At 41.7% G+C, this 21,118-nt stretch overlaps 1 protein-coding gene across 1 annotated transcript in view; it reads right to left on the bottom strand.

Annotated features, from left to right (window-relative positions):
• Positions 1–21,118, bottom strand: part of LOC117528161 (E3 ubiquitin-protein ligase TRIM39-like) — an 80,175-nt gene that overhangs the window by 44,742 nt on the left and 14,315 nt on the right. The window contains exons 4-5 of the mRNA XM_034190740.1: positions 14,780–14,884; positions 14,590–14,685 (exon numbers count right to left, since the gene is read on the bottom strand). Coding sequence (XP_034046631.1) covers positions 14,590–14,685; positions 14,780–14,884 — 201 coding nt within the window. The remainder of the gene's footprint in view (positions 1–14,589; positions 14,686–14,779; positions 14,885–21,118) is intronic.

Here is a 21,118-nt window from a genome sequence, read left to right as displayed (position 1 = left end):
ATTTTATTATGCACAGGTAAAATCTACATGTCTGTTTGTTAATAAAAAATTTATTTATTAAAATAAACAGGACGTTAAAGTGCAAACTTCACTTTCTCCCCGAACGACATGAACAGGAAGCGATCGTAGCTCGCAGCAACTCCCATTGAAAATAACGGAGAAACAACCTGAGCTTCTGGCACTTTTACACAAAACAAACGTAGTAACAACGTCTAAAAACCCAGTTAAAATCCAGGAGAGTTTTAGGCACAATATACAAAGAGTTTTATGTTGCCATGTTAATGCTGTTGTCCGTGTGCAGCAGTGTAAGTGCAGCCTGATCAGATCGTCTCAGTGCAGTTCTCAATGTTAATGACAGCGTGCCTTTTTTGTTTGGAGCTGGAAGTTGAAAATCACATGATGCGTTACGTCACACTTAACAACTGGATACAAAGCTTTTATTTGCATACATACAAATGCATTTGGAACGCTACACATTGTACTCCAAATCAAAACACGAAGAAAAATGTATCAAATTTGTTATTACTTTACAGAAAGTGAAGAAAAAACAAAATTAGGCTGTTCAAAAAAATAATTAAAAAAGCAGTGTTTGCATTTTTCTTTCTGTGAAAAAACAGGTTTCAAACAGGTGGCCCTTATTTAAGGACAAAGGCAGCAAATGTTGTTCATGCTGGTTGTTGTGAATTTCTCTGGAAATCTGAGTAAAATGGGTTGTTCCAGACAATGTTCTGAAGAACATACTGAAGAAGACATACTGAAGAACATCTGAAAAACGTACTTTGAATGAAAAGTTGACTGGAGAGAGGAAAAAATAAAGAACTACATGACCGACTGCTCAGCTACAATGATCTCAAATGCTTTTAAAAATGGCAACACAAAACCAGAAAGACATGACGAAACAGAAAACCCTCATTCAAAGGGATCAAATAACAGCCAGAATGACAAAAACTCAGCTAGCGATCAGCTCCAGGGTGATCAAAGAAGGTCTAAAGTTATCTGTAAGTACAGTAACACATCAATACAGTTTATCAGATGACCGCAAATACTGAATCCAAGCCACGGTACACTGTGAAGACAGTGAAGCATGGTGGAACAAGCATTATGATACAGTTGTGCTCAAACATTTACATATCCTGCAGATTTTTAATTTTTATGGCCATTTTTTCAGAGAATATGAATGATGACACAAAACTTTTTTTTTTTCCCCACTCATGCTTAGGTGTTGTGTGCAAGCCATTTATGGTCAGGAACAACTGTTTTTACTCTTTTTAAATCATAATGACAACACAAATGACCATGAACAAAGGTTTATATCCCATGGTGATTTTGGCCCTGATAACATGCAACACAAGTTGACACAGCAAGTTTGAATGGCTACAAAATGTAATCATCCTCACTTGTGATTTGTTTGCTTGTAATCACTGTGCGTGTATAAAAGTGTCAGTGACGCCTTGGTCCCACCGAATGATAAGCCATGAATAATGAGCCATGCATGAGTGTGTCAGCGATTATTTGAAGAATGATCCAAGTTTTAAGCGTCACATATCCACTACTAAGGCGCTCTACGTGCCTCTCTGTACCGCACATGTGCCACGTATCAGCCTGTAGCGAGCCACGACCAACCTGTCATTTGAGCCCTGTCCAGCCTCAAGTGGCTCATGTTGCCGCATATGATCCACGCCAAGCCACATATGATCCATGTAGCTCTATGCTAATGTGACGTTGGTGCACATTAGGCATGGGTTTGGTCCAAACCTCCAGCCGTCCTACACTTGGTCCCTGTAAAGTATGGGTTTCAATTCACAGCATCCATTCAAGATGTCACATTTTTTTAAACACAGTCCAAAATAGATGCTCCAGTACAGTCCGGCTAGTGTGCAGCATGCGTCAAGCTGCTGTCCACCTGTGTTCCCGAATTATTAAATGCACCAGACCAGCTAGAACTGAAACACAGGTTCCTGGACCACCGCCTCTGTGCTTCGGCTTTATTTCTTTTGACACCGTGATCCCACTTTTAACTTTGTGTTCATCCATTTATGTCTACAAAATCGCTCTTTTGTGTGCGTTGCCATTCTGTGCATTCCTGGTCAGCCGCCTCTGCGCTCCTTCTCACTGGCTTCCTTTCCATCCGTGGCTCTCACTGGCTTTAAACAGTCATTTTCACACTGTGATCCCACGTTTAACTTTGTGTTCATCCACTTATGTCTGCAAAATCGCTCTTTGCATGCGTGCACTGCCATTCTGCAGTGTCCGAGTCATTGCGTTAGTGCACCACACACAGTGGAGCTCCTGATCCATTAAGAATGAATGAACATGCAACTGATTTACCAAGGTATTAAATAAAAACATAATGAATAATTATCTTTTATTATCTGCTTCAAATCAGAGCAGGAGAGAGGCAAGAAAAAAGCAGGTGGAATTGTGTGCACAAAAGGGCTGAGCCTGTTCCAAAATATGTTCCTCTTGGAGTAGGAGGGGGGAGAAAAAGCGTCCAGATGAAACAGTCTTCTGTGATTCCAGAAGTGATTAGAGATGTTTTCAACATCCAAGGTTGGCAGAAAATGATTAATCCGCTACAAAATAATTATTTTATATACAGCATCCGGCGCACAGAGCAAGTGCAATTGTGTGCACAAGAGGGCAGCCGCACCAAAAATAGCCTCTCCGGTCCCTCATAGATGCCAGTGTGCTCGGATAATGGGCTTTTAGCAGCCTTGTCAGCACCACACACGCCTCTAAAATCCTTGTTGCTAAATTTTGAACATCTTGAAATTAGCGCCAAGCTCAGAGATAGTCTTGTTAACCAAAGATAATGCCTCTAAGAGCCACCATTCTCCCATGATAGTTGAATAAGTCCTCTTGTACCAAAAAAAAAACAAAAACGTGTGACTCGTTATTAATCCTTCCTTATTGGTGGGACCAGGGCTCGAGTTTCTGGGCTTTTGACAGACCCTTGCATCTTTCATCCAGTCCTGCACTGATGTTTCTGGTGTCTGAGTCAAAGGGAAAAACAAAGAATTGTCAAAGCAAAGGTAACTGAACCTGTATAAAACAGGAAAGGGATATAAAAGATATCCAAGGGGACTGAGAATGCTAATCAATAGTGTTCAAACTCTAATCAAGAAGGGGAAAATGAGGGATTCTGTTGGAACCAAACCACAGTCAGGTAGACCAACAAAGATTTCAACAACTCCTCCAGGAAAACTGTTTGGGATGCAAAGAAAACCCACAAATAACTTCAGCTGAAATACAGGACTCTCTGAAACAAACTGGTGTGGCTGTTTCAAGATGCACAATAAGGAGGCACTTGAAGAAAATGGGCCTGCTATGGTCGAGTGAATCCAGTGAAAAGGCTCATTAAAAGTCTGTTAACGAGTCTTTCGTTGGATTCAGGCGTGTTGGAGCAGGGAGACAACTAAGAGTGTCAGGAATGTGGCTCTCGAGGACCGAACTGGCCACCCCTGGAATAGATCATTGATACAAGTGACTAAAATGAGTTCCCAGAGGAATTCAGACATGTAGAAGGTGGTCAGACTAAAACCACTTAATTTAGTTTAGCATCTAATCGGGACGATTCACTTTGAAGGGTTTGTATGCAGATTCTGGCAACTTGCTCCTGGACAGACTGCTTGTTACAGTTTCTACAAGATCTACTTGAACCAGTTTGCAGGCAGGAAGACAAAAAGATAAGGTGCAAGGTGGTTAATTCAGTCCAAAAATCTCAACAAAATCCAAAACAGCCTCAAATGTGCATGTGACCAATCTCCCACAAAAATCCACAGAGCAACAAAAAACACACTCCAAAAACAAACAAGAATGTCAATCAAAACACAGCAAACCTCAAAGAAACAGATTTTTGTAACATACTCATGAACAAACAAGAACCAAAGTAGACTGCTGGAAACATGAAGAATGAACCGGCACTGACTGACCAACAAGGATGTGCTTAAATAACTCAGGTGAAATTAACAACAGGTGAGAGGCAAACAAGGGGCGGAACGTAAGACTCGTGGGAGAAACAGAGTGCAGGGAGATGAAATAACTGAATTGAGAAAAAACAGTGTAAGAATCATCATCACAACAAAAATGAAAAACAGGAGAGAAGGAAATAAATACAATGACCAATCATAACAGAGAGGAGAAATCATAAAACCACAAACCAACATAGAACTCAGGAGCTAATAAAGTGCACAAGTGAACAAACTAACATCATAACATAAGGAGGTCATCAGCACACACAGACAATACAACCACAACCCATAATTAAAGCAGAACAGTAATGTGTAAGTCAAACATGTGAAGGAGTGCAACAGACAACAGAAGACTGACAGGTGAGGATGCAGGGGTGGAACACAGGGGCCCCAGACATGCACAAACGGACCTACACAAAATAATAATAATACTTAAAGAAATCAACAACTACATACCTACAGAACATAAGACATCCTGGAGGTGGCAAATACCCGCAACGATGAGAAAAACTGATAAAGATACACCAGGGTGATAAAACTGGATAACAATCAAAACTAAATGTACAACCCCAATTCCATTGAAGTTGGGATGTTGTGTAAAAATCTAAATAAAACAGAATATGATTTGCAAATCCTCTTCAACCTATAAGAGTTGAAGAGGACTGAATTGAACTGAATACACCACAAAGACAAGATATTTAATGTTCAAAACTGATAAACTTGGTTGTTTTTGTGCAAATCTTTGCTCATTTTGAAATGGATGTGTGCAACACGTTTCAAAAAAGTTGGGACGGGGCAACAAAAGACTGGGAAAGTTGATGAATGCTCAAAACACTGAACTGGAAACAGTTGAGTGTCATGATTGGGTATAAAAATAGCATCCCCAAAAGTCTCAGCCGTTCATAAGCAAAGATGGGGGAGGTTCACCACTCTGTGAAGAACTGCGTGAAAAAATAGTCCAACAGTTTAAGAACAATGTTTCTCAACGTTCAATTGCAAAGAATTTAGGGATTCCATCATCTACAGTCCATAATATAATCAGAAGATTCAGAGAATCTGGAGAACGTTCTACACGTAAGCGCTAAGGCTGAAAACCAACACTGAATGCCTGTGACCTCAGGCGGCACTGCATTAAAAACCGACATCATTGTGTACAGGATCTTACCGTGTGGGCTCAGGAACACTTCAGAAAACCATTGTCAGTTAACACAGTTCGTCACTACATCTACAATGCAAGTTAAAACTCTACCATGCAAAGCGAAAGCCATAACATCAACAACATCCAGAAATGCCGCCGCCTTCTCTGGGTCTGAGCTCATTTAAAATGGACAGACGCAAAGTGGAAAAGGTGCGCTGTGGTCTGATGAGTTCACATTTTAAATTGTTTTTGGAAATCATGGACGTCATGTCCTCCGGAAAAAAGAGGAAAAAGACCATCCAGATTGTTACCAGTGCAAAGTTCAAAAGCCAGCATCTGTGATGGTATGGGGGTGTGTTAGTGCCCATGGCATGGGCAACTTACACATCTGTGATGGCACCATCAATGCTGAAGGTACATCCAGGTTTGGAGCAACACATGCTGCCATCCAAGCAACATCTTTTTCAGGGACGTCCCTGCTTATTTCAGTGAGACAATGCCAAGCCACATTCTGCACGTGTTACAACAGCGTGGATTCGTAGTAAAAGAGTGCAGGTACTAGACTGGCCTGCCTGCAGTCCAGACCTGTCGCCCTTTGAAAATGTGTGGCGCATTATGAAGTGCAAAATACAACAACAGAGACCCTGGACTGTTAAACATCTCAAGTTGTACATCAAGCAAGAATGGGAAAGAATTCCACCTACAAAGCTTCAACAATTAGTGTCCTCAGTTCCCAAACACTTATTGAATGTTGTTAGAAGGAAAGGTGATGTAACACAGTAGTTAACATACCGCTGTCCCAGCTTTTTTGAATCGTGTTGCAGGCATCCATTTCAAAATGAGCAAATATTTGTACAAAAACAAAGTTTATCAGTTTGAACATTAAATATCTTGTCTTTGTGGTGTATTCAATTGAATATAAGTTGAAGAGGATTTGAAAATCATTGTATTCTGTTTTTATTTACATTTTACACAACATCCCAACTTCATTGGAATTGGGGTTGTAATAAAGGACATGAACAGAGACTAAACCGTGCACAAAGGAAGCGGGTGGATTTAACAGAAAACAGCAGGTGATCAACATAAACCAGTGCAGGAACACAGAGGAAAATCCACAATTAAACCAAGATCTAAACCCTACGGCCAAACAGGCCAGAGGGCAGAAGCACAACACTGCTGGCCCAAATGACGCTCTTCTAAGCACTACAAGGTTGTAATCATTTCTTCCATTTCTGTTTAACACTTTTAGTTTTTAAATGCATTTACTGTAAATTTTATTTAGCTAATTTAGAAGTGGTTAGCATTTTCATTAGAGGATAGCTTTTGCTAGCTTGGCTACACGTTTGAATTTTCTGGTGCACAAAATACATTACACTCAACATTAGCCTTATGCGATGCTTGCAGATAGGGTGGCTCTTTTAGAGAGCCGTGTTCATAAGATAGAGCAGCCTCTTAGTTTAGTCAAGCTAGATATTATGGGCACTCCAGATGAGGTTGGTGTTGGGTCAGCTACCATGCACATTAGTATTACCTTAGAAACGGCAGCTGCGGACGACAGCTTTCGGACCATGGTTAGGTGGAGGAAGTCACATAGGGCTTGGTGCCCAGTTGCGGTACCCAGATCACACTCGCCACTGCGAACTGTGAGCCGGTTTTCTGCCTTGGATATGCCTGTTGTTCGGCCTTTGAGCCCACGGGTAACTTCCACCCCTATCTTCAGGCCTAAACTTGGGCATTAGTGATACGGGATTCCAACACCCGCAAAGTCAGATTACAGACACTAGCTGACATTAAATGTATTCCTGGGGCCAGAGCAAAACTTTGCCTCTCATCTTAGCATGCTGGCATTGCAAAAGGATAGACAGACAAAGGAGCATGAGACTAGATATAGCCACTTATTCATGTCGCCGCCAACGATATTAAGATGAAGTGCTCAGAAGTCACAAAAATGGACATAGAGGACTTGCAACCAGAAAGATGTGTTGGCATCAAGTAATAGTCTATGGTCCCTTCCCTTCCAGTAATGGTGAGGTGTTTTGTCAGGCTGAGCGGAGGTGAGGCACAGACAGAGGCTGGACGCAAATGCAGGCTCACAAACAGGACGTATCAGTAAAAAATCAGGGTCTTTAATACAGACAAGGGCTCGGTAAACAGGAAGGCAGTCCAAAACTACAAGGCAGGGGCGAGACAGAAGACATGGTCATAAACAAGCAGGGTCAGTACACGAGCAAACTGGGTTTTCAGAGCTGAGGCAAGAAGCAGGATCCAGTAAACAGAGCAGAGTCAAAAAACGGCTAGGCAAAACAGGGCTGTGATGGAGTCCTGGTAAGTGATGTAAATCAACAAATGAGCAACAAGGGAGTGAACAAACGCAGTTTAAATAGGGAAGGCGGTGACAGCAAAACAAGACACACGTGAGGATGAAGGATCTGGAAAGGGGAGCGTGGCTGACAGATGAGGAACAATGCAGACAAACCAGGAGAACTAAGTGATTGGAAGATTAACGGTGGAAAATGTGACATGCTTAAGGCAGACAATAATTAAAGTGAGCAAAACAAAAGGTGAAAAAACTAGGAACTAATGTGACTAATCTACAAAGCGGAAAACAAGAAGATCAATAATAATAAACAAAACTTGAACAGAACTGACACTGAATAACGTCTAAAAATAAATACAATGACTGATAAGAAGACAATACAAAATAACTAAAACAGAAAAAGCAATAAATCACAAACAGAACATATTCAGATATGAAACACTGAAGATAATCAATAAGCAAAACCTGACTAAAGAGTAATGCAAAGAATGTGAAAAACTAAACTAAGACTGTTGAAGGACCGCAAGCGCCTGCAGAGAGTGGTAAAAACTGTGTCTAAGATCATCAGGATACCACAACCCTCTGTGCAGAGCATCTACCACCGCAGAGTCCACAGGAGAGCTGCCTCCATTATCAGAGACTCTACACACCCCCAGCATGTTCCGTTCTCACTACTCCCATCATGCAGGAGATACACGAGTGTGAGATGCAGGACCACCAGACTCAAGAACTCTTTTTTTTCCCGTGGCTATCAGACTGTTAAACAGTTGTTCTGAGAGCCCCCCACTTTAAAGAATGAACACTATTGTTATAGAGAGATTTCCTGATCATGTTAATTTTATTCCAGTGCACAGAATATTTTACATAGGTTGTTAATTTTGCAAATGTAGTGCACCACACAGTTATGTTTATGCACATTGCTTATTTATCCTTCATGTACATGTTCTATCCTGAGACTTATACCTAGATTTATTTATTTTATTGAAAGAAATTTCTTTCTTTTCGGCATTCAGTGTAGGGTGGCAAAGTAAGAATTTCATTGTGCAGGGAAACGTGTTTCTTTACTGTGCATACGACAATAAACCTTGAGCTGAGTTGAGTAAACTAAACTAAATGAAGACTGAACACAAAATAAATAGTAAAGTAAAACTCATGACTACCAGAACCTAACTAGAATAATGAGACAGAGAAGATAAATAAGAAGCAAGATCAGAGAATGCATAACAACTGCAGTTAACCAATACAACGGGGAACATAAGTGACCCCCTGTCAGTTTTGCAGGTGTCCCACCTACAAAGAATGGAGAGGTCTGTAATTTTATCGTAGGTACACTTCAACTGTGAGAGACAGAATCTTAAAAAAAAAAAAAAAAAATCCAGTAAATCACATTGTATGATTTTTAAATAATGAATTTGCATTTTATTGCATAAAATAAATATTGAATTCTGGCTCACACAGACCTGATAATTTTTATTTAAGAAGCCCTCTTATTCTGCACACTTTACCTGTATTAATTGCACCTGTTTGAACTTGTTACCTGTATAAAAGGCATGTCCACTCAATCGATCACACTCCAACCTGTCCACCATAGCCAAGACCAAAGAGCTGTCTAAGGACACCAGGGACAAAACAGTGGACCTTCACAAGGCAGGGATGGACTACAGGACAACAGGCAAGCAGCTTGGTAGAAGACAACAACTGTTATGATTATTTATTAGAAAGTGGAAGAAACACAAGATGACTGTCAATCTCCCTCAGTCTGGGATTCAATGACCTGAAGAGAGCTGGGACCACAGTCACAAAGATTACATTAGTAACACATGATGCTGTCATGGTTTAAAATCCCGCAGGGCAGCAAGGTCCCCCTGCTCAAGCCAGCACATGTCCAGACAAGTTTGAAGTTCACCAGTGACCATCTGGATGATCCAGAGAAGGCATGGGAGAAGGTCATGTGGTCAGATGAGACCAGAATAGAGCATTTTGGAATCAACTCCACTTACCGTGTTTAGAGGATGAGAACAACCCCAAGAAAACCATCCCAACCGTGAAGCATGGGAGTGGAAACATCATACTCTGAGGGTGCTCTTCTGCAAAGGGGACAGGACGACTGCACCGTATTGAAGAGAGGATGGATGGGGTCATGTATTGCAAGATTTTGGCAAACAACCTCCTTCCCTCAGTAAGAGCATTGAAGATGGGTCATGGCTGGGTCTTCCAGCATGACAATGACCCCAAACACACAGCCAGGGCAACTAAGGAGGGGCTCTGTAAGAAGCATTTCAAGGTCCTGGAGTGGCCTGGCCAGTCTCCAGACCTGAACTCAATAGAAAATCTTTGGAGGGAGCTGAAACTCCAAACCTGAAAGATCTAGAGAAGATCTGTATGGAGGAGTGGACCAAAATCCCTGCTGCAGTGTGTGAAAACCTGGTGAAAAACTACAGAAACATTTGACCTCTGTAAATATAAACAAAGGCTACTGTACCAAATATTAACATTGATTTTCACAGCTGTTCAAATACTTATTTGCAGCAGTAACATAAAAATAAATTATTAAAAAAATCATACATTATGATTTCCGGATTATTTATTTTTTTAAGATTATGTCTCTCACAGTGGACATGCACCTAAGATGAAAATATTAGACCCCTCCATGATTTCTAAGTGGGAGAACTTGCAAAATCGCAGGGTGTTCAAATACTTATTTTCCTCACTGTACATACATGACAAACAAATGATAACCAAGAATGAAACTAGTGACTCAAGAATGCAGAAAGAAAAGCAATAAATGACTGAACCAAAAATATAATACATGAGTGAACCAAGAATACAATAAAGAATCAAACCAGGGATCGCAGAATAATACATGAACACGAATAATCAGAACCAAACAAGAATGAAAATAATCAAGGAGCAAAAAAGAAAAAACGAAGTCAAGACCGGCCTAAAATGGAAGGAAAAGAAAAGGGGACGAATAAGACAGGCACCCAGACCGGACTAAAACATGACACGTTTTGCAGGCTGACATCATTAAATGGGTGGCTGGTGCAATTTTGTAAACAGCAAGGCTTTAGTTTCATTGATAACTGGCCTTCATTTTGGGGCCACCATGGCTTGCTGATGCCGGACGGCCTTCGCCCTACCGGGGCCACCTTGTGTGTGAACATAGATAGAGCTCTACAGCGAGAGTAACATGACGACTTTACAGCAGGCCATTGAGGAGGTGATTAGAGACCCTGCAGGGCTTATGACTAATGTAGGCATGGAAGCCATTAGCTTTTTGTGTCTGCTACCTAAAACCCACGTGGAATTACTTTTACCTAAACCTACTTCTAGGCATCTTATATATGCTACTCTGGAACCACCCCTAAATCTCAACAGTTCAACTTTCAATGCCACTGAGGGCCTCAGTCTGGGTTTCATTAACATAAGGTCACTGTCCTCAAAATCACTGTTGATTAATGTTCTAATTATGGATCACAACTTAGATGACTGATTTATGTGAAACCTGGCTTAAACCTACTGCTGTCCTCCCCTTAAATGAGGCCTGCCCACCGGTGTACACATGTAGTCATGTCCCTCATGATATGAAGTAAAGTGAGGGTGTTGCTTTAATTTGTAAGTCTGGGATTAGTTTACTAGCTGTTGGGGGTCTAAAGTAAACTTCGTTTGAACATCTGACTCTTCTCTCTGCCAGGATACTATGTATAACCAAGGTCAGAAGACTAAAAATCAACCGTTTTACTTTGTTTTTGTTTTTGTCTTTTGCTGTTTTTGTCTGTATATAGACCCCCTGGCCCATACTCTGAATTCTTAGATGAATTTGGTGAGTGTATCTAATTTGTCAACCCGTGCAGATAACATTCTGATTGTCAGTGACTTCAAGATTCATATAAATAAGCCTTCTGACCCCCTTTGCAAATCATTTATGGACATTATGGACATAGTAGAATTCCAGCAATGCAATCAGGGTTTGACACACATTAGTGGAAATACCCTGGATTTGGTAATCGTTCGCGGTATTGCTGTCACAAACATCGACATTATGCCTCTTGCGTCAGTGGTCTCTGATCACTCGTTTATTAAGTTTACAGTTTTGCTGGCGTGTTTAGTGGAACAACAATTTTATTTATCATTGTGGCGGCACATCAACTCCTCAACTATGACTGAGCTCAGAGCTAGACTGCCTGATATCTTAGCGTCATTTTTGTAAAATTTCCATTCAGTAGACAGTCTTGTGGACAGCTAAATTCAAAACTACACTTGACATGACCATGCCGCCTCCAAAACACAGTCGCCTTGGTTCAATGATTACTTGTGTGGCCTCAAGCATAAGGCTAGAGGTCTAGAATGAAAATGGTATATTTCAAAACTAGAAGTATTCCACCTTGCGTGGAATGATGCTATCTCAGACTATAAGCATGCAGTAATGGCTACAAAGCGGGCCTATTACTCTGATTTGATCAATAAAAACAAGCATAACTCAGTTCTTGTTCGACACGGTGGCAACTCTTGTTCGACACGGTGGCAACACTTATTCATGGACAACCATCTGTAAGTCGCTCTCCTTTTACAGCATAAGATTTCTTGGATTATTTTGAGAAGAAAATAGATTACATTAGGTTAAATATATCCCAGCATGCGTTAATGCAGCCACTACACCCTGTTATCGAGGCGGGCACCATCACTGAGCAGTGGTGGGCACAGCTAGCCAAAACGTTAGCTTCAATCACTGCTAATCCGCTAACTGAAAAGTTAACTTTTATAATACTAAATCCATAAACTGCACCCCCCGTCAAAATGCATAGAACACTGCCATATACTGGATAAGAGTACGAACACCAACCAACATGTGATCGTTGGTCACTATTTGTGCTGAATCACACTTCACAAACAGAATTTTCAGTTTTGCAAATTCCTCTTTTATGACAAAAATGACATTTACAAATACACATTTGTAAAAAACAACACACATTATTGTAACTTGTGTGTTACATGTATTTGTAAAAACCAACACACAAATTACAGTAACTTCATTCTCCCTTTCATATGGTTAGCATAGTGGCATAGTATGGTACTATTCGTCCTACCCTTTTAAATTCATTTTATTAGTAAACAGATCAGGTCTCTGCCTCAACTTTATCTAAAGTCTGGGTCTGTTAGTGAAGCTTCGGGCTAGTGGCCGACAATCACCTGAGTATTTCTTCTGGTTTCCTGTTGCTTAATGTAAACAAATTATGCCTTAAGTGTAGTTTTTCTGGCCGACTGATTCTGTTTTCTTTCTCTCTCTGTCCTATCAGGTTGGGCAGCTGCCCGGCACCAGGGGTGGCTGGACCCGCAAAGCAGACTCCCAGACTTGGCTTAGGTATAAGAGAAAACATGGTCTTTATTCCAGGCTTAGGTTCATATGGAGGTAAATCCAGGCCAAAAGTTTTGTAATCTGAAACAAAAAAGATTGAAAAATTAATTTTGAAACTGAAAATTCAATGTTTGTTCTTGAATTTTATTATCATTTAAAAAGTATTATCAAAATAAAAATAAGTGTAAGATATATATTTTTCAGTTTAAATATATTTTTTGATTCAGCTCTAATTATTTTGATCAAATAATTTATTTTCATTCATATTTCTTTTTTCACCTTCAGATCTTTTTTTCCCACTTTCAGATCTTATTTTTTCATTTTCAAACTTTTGGCCCCATTCTGGCATGGGAGGGCGTGGCTTCAATTGAGAGGGGCGTGGAATTGTGAGTGACAGGAGAGCAATCAGTCCTCACATGATGTTGCTTTCAGGAAACGTGGGTACTTTGATAGATAATGACTTAACACTTTCTCTCCACTGTATTGTCTTGATACCTGTAAATAAAGTGATGTTAAGGACAAAGATGTTTATTACAAGTAATTCTAGACCAGTCTTGGTCACTTTTGATGTTTAAAAACTGGAAAATATGCAAGATTGTAAAGTGTAACACCTATACCTAAAAAACCAATGTGTCCCAAATCCACACAAGACCATGAAAGCAGCACAGCATCGCTGCATAAAAATGAGGCAGGTCGCTCATTTTACAGGCTGCCAGCAGTTATTGTGCATCATGCAGAGGAGTGTTACGAGCTTTCTAAGTGACACACAGAGAGACCTGGCTCAGCAGATCTGAAGGAAGCTTTAATATGGACAGAACCAAGCAGACCGCCCGTAAATCCAAATCCAAAGCCGCCCGGAAGAGCGCTCCGGCTACCGGCGGTGTGAAGAAGCCTCACCGTTAACAGGCCCGGCACTGTGGCACTCCGCCGCTACCAGAAATCCACTGAGCTGCTGCTCCGCAAGCTGCCCTTCCAGCACTTGGTGAGAGAAATCACTCAGGACTTCAAGACCAACCTCCGCTTTCAGAGCTCCGCTGTGATGCTCTGCAGGAGGCCAGCGAGACTGACCTGGTTGGCAGCTTGTGGATCAGCAGCTTGGTGGATTTCTGGTAGTGGCGGATCTCTCTCAGTGCCTCAGTGTCGGGCCTGTAACGGCGAGGCTTCTTCACACCGCCGGTAGCTGGAGCGCTCTTCCGGGCGGCTTTGGATTTACAGGCGGTCTGCTTGGTTCTGGTCATATTAAGTTTACGCTGTGAAACTGCCGGCCACTTTGTTACATCGTCATTAAATTCACTATCCAGTACAACATACGGATCCACTGAAGCAAATGCTACACATCGATCACAATAAACAGCTTTATCTCGAGGGTTTAAAGCCTCGTAATAAGCTTTCATTCTCTTTATTTTCTTTCGCACACCAGCCGCGTAGTAATCCACGATGGAGACGGGAGCAGAATTTACCTTTTTGGTAGAATGACCCAATCAGAGGTTCACCCCTTTGAGTCTGGTCTGCTTGAGGTTTCTTCCTCAAATCATCAGAGGGAGTTTTTCCCCTTACCACTGTCCCCTGTGTGCTTGCTCTAGGGGTTGGTAAAGTTAGACCTTACTTGTGTGAAGCTCCTTGAGGCAGTTTTATTGTGATTTGGTGCTATATAAACTAAATAAATTGAATTGAATTTAGATTCAAGTTAGAGTAGATCCCAGGGCACACCTCCCAGGAAGGCTGTGGGATTATCCAGGAGGACCTGGAGGATGTTGTAGGACAGATGGAGATAACAGGTCTATGAGGTATCATATGTTTAGCTCACCTTGACACCTTCCAGTTTCTTCTTTAGGTCTGTGACATGAAATTCTGTTTCCTTGATCCGGTTCAGGATCTCCTGCTCTGTCCTGGCTACGTGTTTCTACAGGACCAGAAAAAACACAATTAGACCAAAGAGAGCCACAGATGGCAAACAGCTGCTTCCTGCTAAAAGGACAAGATCATTCCTTCTTTACCTGTTTGCTGAGTCTTTCTGTCTGGACGGAGACGGTCTTATGTGTACGATGTTCATCCAAGACACAGATAGCACAGATACAACGCTGACATGTCCGGCAGTAGACCTGTGCAATTAAATGCATCATAATGTAGAACATCCAAACACATCTGATAAAATGTAACACAGTCTGTTCAAGTCATAGGGTTATATTATGGAACGGCTAGAGGGCACCAACAAGGCAAGCATTCACAACATTACGTGCAGTATGTGGCTCTCTTCTGCAAATGTGAATTTTAATACCTTTTTAAAAAGGACACATATCATAGCTGGGACGTCAGCATCAGGAGGCCAAAGAGTTGTGCATGTTGTGTTTGCACAAATCAGAGCAACAAGACCAAAAACATCTCTTCACAAGTGAGTGTTTATTTGAACTTTTAATGTGCTGCTGTGCCGTCTCATTTCTTACCACATCATGTATTATCACCATGTATTTTTATTACTCCGTGGTCTAACAACAGTTTACATGTGGTTTCCTCTTGATGTCTCCACATTAAGAAGATGACTCAACAACATCAGTCATGCCAATTTCAAACCCACTTTGAATCACATGACCCTTTTACTTAATTCAGAGTTTTTGTTTGATACGGTGGCATTTCTTATTCATGGACAGCCACCTGTTGGTCATTCTCCTTTTTCAGCACAGGACTTTCTGGACTATTTCAAAAAGAAAATAGAAGATAGGTTGAGCACATCTCAGCATACTTTGGTCCAGTCATTGTATCCAGCTATTGAGCTGGGGACTACCACTGAGGTGCTACCTAGATTCACGGAATTTGATAGTATCTCACTAGGTGTGCTGACGAAACTCGTGATGTCTACTAAAGCACAACTTGTTTATCTGATCCTATACCAACAAAATTGTTTAAAGATCTTTGGCCCATTCTTGGGTCGACTGTGCTGGAAATAGTTAATCTTTCTCTAAACTCTGGATCTGTTCCAAATTGTTTTAAATCTGTAGTTAAACCACTACTCAATAAATCTAATCTTGATCATGGTGTATTGAAAAATTATAGGCCGATATCAAATCTATCATTCTGCTCTAAAATTCTGGAAAAGGTGGTTTCACAGCAGCTTGTGGACTATCTTACTGAGAATGACCTTTTTGAGCCACTGCAGTCTACTTTTAGAAACAGCACTCCACAGAAACAGCACTTATTAAAGTAGTTAATGATCTTCTGCGAGTAATGGACTCAGATACTACTACAGTATTGGTGTTGCTGGATCTCAGTGCTGCGTTTGACACAGTTGATCATCATATTCTACTTGATAGGCTAGAAAACTGTTTTGGGATTACTGGAACTGCTCTTGCATGGTTGACATCTTATCTGTCTGTTCGTTCCCACTGTGTTTTGTGCAACAACACTACCTCTGATTTTAGGGGTATGAAGTTTGGGGTTCCGCAGGGATCCGTTCTGGGTCCCCTGCTTTTTTCCCTGTATATGGCACCCCTTGGGAACATTCTGTGGCATTTTGGGGTTGCTTTTCATTGCTATGCTGATGACACTCAGTTGTATATGCCGATAGCTGCTGAAAATCCTGTCCACATACAACCCCTGGCAAAAATTATGGAATCACCGGCCTCGAAGGATGTTCATTCAGTTGTTTAATTTTGTAGAAAAAAAGCAGATCACAGACATGACACAAAACTAAGTCATTTCAAATGGTAACTTTCTGGCTTTAAGAAACACTATAAGAAATCAGGAAAAAAACAATTGTGGCAGTCAGTAACGGTTACTTTTTTAGACTAAGCAGAGGGGAAAAAAAATATGGAATCACTCAATTCTGAGGAAAAAATTATGGAATCATGAAAAACAAAAGAACGCTCCAACACATCACTAGTATTTTGTTGCACCACCTCTGGCTTTTATAACAGCTTGCAGTCTCTGAGGCATGGACTTAATGAGTGACAAACAGTACTCTTCATCAATCTGGCTCCAACTTTCTCTGATTGCTGTTGCCAGATCAGCTTTGCAGGTTGGAGCCTTGTCATGGACCATTTTGTTCGACTTCCACCAAAGATTTTCAATTGTATTAAGATCCGGACTATTTGCAGGCCATGACATTGACCCTATGTGTCTTTTGCAAGGAATGTTTTCACAGTTTTTGCTCTATGGCAAGATGCATTATCATCTTGAAAAATGATTTCATCATCCCCAAACATCCTTTCAATTGATGGGATAAGAAAAGTGTCCAAAATATCAATGTAAACTTGTGCATTTATTGATGATGTAATGACAGCCATCTCCCCAATGCCTTTACCTGACATGCAGCCCCATATCATCAATGACTGTGGAAATTTACATGTTCTCCTCAGGCAGTCATCTTTAGAAATCTCATTGGAACGGCACCAAACAAAAGTTCCAGCATCATCACCTTGCCCAATGCAGATTCGAGATTCATCACTGAATATGACTTTCATCCAGTCATCCACAATCCACGATTGCTTTTCCTTAGCCCATTGTAACCTTGTTTTTTTCTGTTTAGGTGTTAATGATGGCTTTCGTTTAGCTTTTCTGTATGTAAATCCCATTTCCTTTAGGCGGTTTCTTACAGTTTGGTCACAGACGTTGACTCCAGTTTCCTCCCATTCGTTCCTCATTTGTTTTGTTGTGCATTTTTGATTTTTGAGACATATTGCTTTAAGTTTTCTGTCTTGACGCTTTGATGTCTTCCTTGGTCTACCAGTATGTTTGCCTTTAACAACCTTCCCATGTTGTTTGTATTTGGTCCAGAGTTTAGACACAGCTGACTGTGAACAACCAACATCTTTTCCAACATTGCGTAATGATTTACCCTCTTTTAAGCGTTTGATAATCCTCTCCTTTGTTTCAATTGACATCTCTCATGTTGGAGCCATGATTCATGTCAGTCCACTTGGTGCAACAGCTCTCCAAGGTGTGATCACTCCTTTTTAGATGCAGACTATCGAGCAGATCTGATTTGATGTAGGTGTTAGTTTTGGGGATGAAAATTTACAGGGTGATTCCATAATTTATTCCTCAGAATTGAGTGATTCCATATTTTTTCCCTCTGCTTGGTCTAAAAAAGTAACCGTTACTGACTGCCACAATGGTTTTTTCTTGATTTCTTATAGTGTTTCTTAAAGCCAGAAAGTTGCCATTTGAAATGACTTTAGTTTTGTGTCATGTCTGTGATCTGCTTTTTTTCTACAAAATTAAACAACTGAATGAACATCCTCCGAGGCCGACGATTCCATAATTTTTGCCAGGGGTTGTAAAATCTTTACAGGACTGTCTCGCAGCAGTGAGGTTGGATGTCTAACAACTTTCTACTTTTAAACTCTCATAAGACTGAAATGATGGTTCTTGGTCCAGCAAGACATCAGCATCAATTTGATCAGCTAGCGCTTAGCCTAGGTTCATGTGTTATACATCATACTGACAAAGTGAGGAACCTTGGGGTAATTTTTGATCCTACGTTGTCCTTTGTCCTCCACATTAGGGACATTACAAGGACTGCTTTCTTTCATCTAAGAAATACGAGGTCTGTTAGAAAACTATCATCGGTTGCGTCATTCGCCTGTGAGCAGGCTTTGAGTGAGCAGTGGTCCACACCCCTCGTCGGATTTTTATTGTGAGGAAAATGTCTGAACGATTTGGAGCTTTGCTGCATCAAATTTTTCCAGAAACTGTGAGAGACAGCCAGGTGGAAACCATTCGGAAGATTCAGACGGCTTTCAGGGACGATTCTATGGGGATCACACAGATTAAGGAGTGTTACAACCGGTTTAAAGACGGCGCACAATGGCGGAAGGCGCGCCGTGCTCTGAGCGGCGATCGACAGGCTGAAACGACCAGATCATTTCCAAACTGAACGCTGTGTTGATCCGGGACGTCGTCTGACTACTACAGAAATGGCAGAAGAGGTGGACATACCACTTTTTCGGCACATTCCACTGTTACAGGAGTTTTTGTCATGAAAAGACATGCGGAGGAATTCGCGCGTCGGGACGGAGCCGCTCATGGCGCGGGACAAAAAGCAATGCTGTGATGAAGCCTCACAGGACATGTTGTGGCATGTCCAGCTCGTCCACAATTTCTCGGATAGTCACACAACTGAAAAGCCACCGAAAGCCGTCTGAATCTTCCGAATGGTGCAAGAGCTGGGCATGTTCTAACATGTCCTGTGAGACTAACACGGAGGTGCTTTTGTCCCGCGCCATTACAGGACATGTTGTGGCATGTCCAGCTCGTCCACAATTTCTCGGATAGTCACACAACTGAAAAGCCACCGAAAGCCGTCTGAATCTTCCGAATGGTGCAAGAGCTGGGCATGTTCTAACATGTCCTGTGAGACTAACACGGAGGTGCTTTTGTCCCGCGCCATTAGCGGCTCCGTGGCAAATTCCTCTACTCCTCTTTCCATGACAAAAACAACTGTAACAGTGAAATGTGCCAAAAAAGTGGTATGTCCACCTCTTCTGCCATTTCTGTAGTAGTCAGACGACATCCCGGATCAACACAGCGTTCAGTTTGGAAATGATCTGGTCGCTTCAGCCTGTCGATCGCCGCTTGGAGCGCGGTGCGCCCTCCACCATTGTGTGCCGTCTTTAAACCGGTTGTAACACTCCTTAATCTGTGTGATCCGCATAGAATCGTCCCTGAAAGCCGTCTGAATCTTCCGAATGGTTTCCACCTGGCTGTCTCTCGCAGTTTCTGGAAAAATGTGATGCAGCAAAGCTCCAAATCGTTCAGACATTTTCCTCACAATAAAAATCCGACGAGGGGTGTGGACCACTGCTCACTCAAAGCGTGCTCACAGGCGAATGATGCAACCGACAGTTGTAAAAAAACTCACGCATGCGCATGAAGGTTCAAGCTTGGCTGATGCAAGCGCACATGATTCAAATCCATATAGTTTTTGCAAAAAATAAAAAGTTCGGATAGTTTTCTAACAGACCTCGTATCTCACTTTTTCTAAATAGGTTTTTCCAGCTTATATCAAGCTGTATTTAACCAGTAACAAGGAAAGGCAATGGATTTCAAATCATCCAAGCAAAGGAACAACATTGTTTTCCTTATTTTAAGATTAGCCTCTGTCTTGAGTTTTGATTTCCCAGTCTGCTCACACAACAGAGTCACAGTATCACCATGTTACAGTAACTGTGAGCTACAGAGGTACCGAAATGTTGAATAATTTTCCAAATTAATGGAGATATGGTGTCTTTGTTTTTGTTTTGTCTGTATTATTTTTCTTGGGCATCATTCAAGTTTATATCGTACTCCAGTCAATGCTCTTTTCAAATAATTTGTTCCAAGTCTTTAATCAAGACATGGTGTTGTAAATACCAGTACATATACATGGGTCAGTCTGGAGTTGTCGGAGTCATTAGAGGACTTTTATGTTAAGTTCTTAAGCGTGTCAAGTGTGTATGTTAAATTTGTAAAAGTAAGTCCCTTCGGCTGCTCTCTTGTTTGCATTTGGGGTCGCCACTGTTGTGTGGGCTGCTGAAGAGGAGGTACTGCTGGCCCATCACCACCAGATGGCGCCCTGCTTGAAGTGCAGGCTTCAAGCACGAGAGGGCGTAGGAGCCAGTGGGAGTGACAGCTGTCACACATCATCACCACCAGCTGTCACTCATCCAACCCATCACCATAAAGGCCGGACTGCTACTCCACCTCCTTGCCGAGAAATCAGCCACCAGAAGAGGTAATTCTATGCTGTATCTAAAACTGTGTCATAATCTGAACTCTTTTTGCAGCCGCTTTCCTGTGGGGTGCCTTATCTGCTGGATTGGCGTTTGGTGTGAACAGCGATGGCTTCGCTTCACACCCCAACCAGATAAGTGGTTAGACAGGAGCTGCACGAGTGTGTGATTGGAGGTGGAGGTGCTCCCTCCCTAACGAACACAATCTGCGGGATTACTGAGTGTGCAAACTCACACTCATCAATACTGTTTCTGTTCTCTGCCAGCAGTACCAGGTCTGACAGCTGGAGACGGTGGCCACCTGGGGATCCAAGACTTGGCGGCTCCGGAGTTCTTCAGACCCGTTGGTGGTGAGGGCCGTGTGGGATCCGGCTCGATTCTGGACGGACGTCTCCTATCCTCAAGCCTGCCCACACGTCACTCTACTTATAATTGTCTGTGGTACTAAAACTGTATTTGTCTGTATTCCGTTGTGCACTTCACAACATTAAATTGTTACTGTTTGGCTTATCCATTGCTCGTTCATTCTACACCCCCTGTTGTGGGTCCGTGTCACTACACCTTCCCAACAGCCACAGCAGATCCAAGGTGGATCTCCATGTTGATTTGGCACGTTTTACACCGGATGCC

This window comes from Thalassophryne amazonica, chromosome 16 (genome assembly GCF_902500255.1).
Source record: "Thalassophryne amazonica chromosome 16, fThaAma1.1, whole genome shotgun sequence".
NCBI lineage: Eukaryota > Metazoa > Chordata > Actinopteri > Batrachoidiformes > Batrachoididae > Thalassophryne > Thalassophryne amazonica.
The sequence above is the reverse complement of the archived record's forward strand: the minus strand, read 5'-3'. Positions and strand labels throughout refer to the sequence as shown.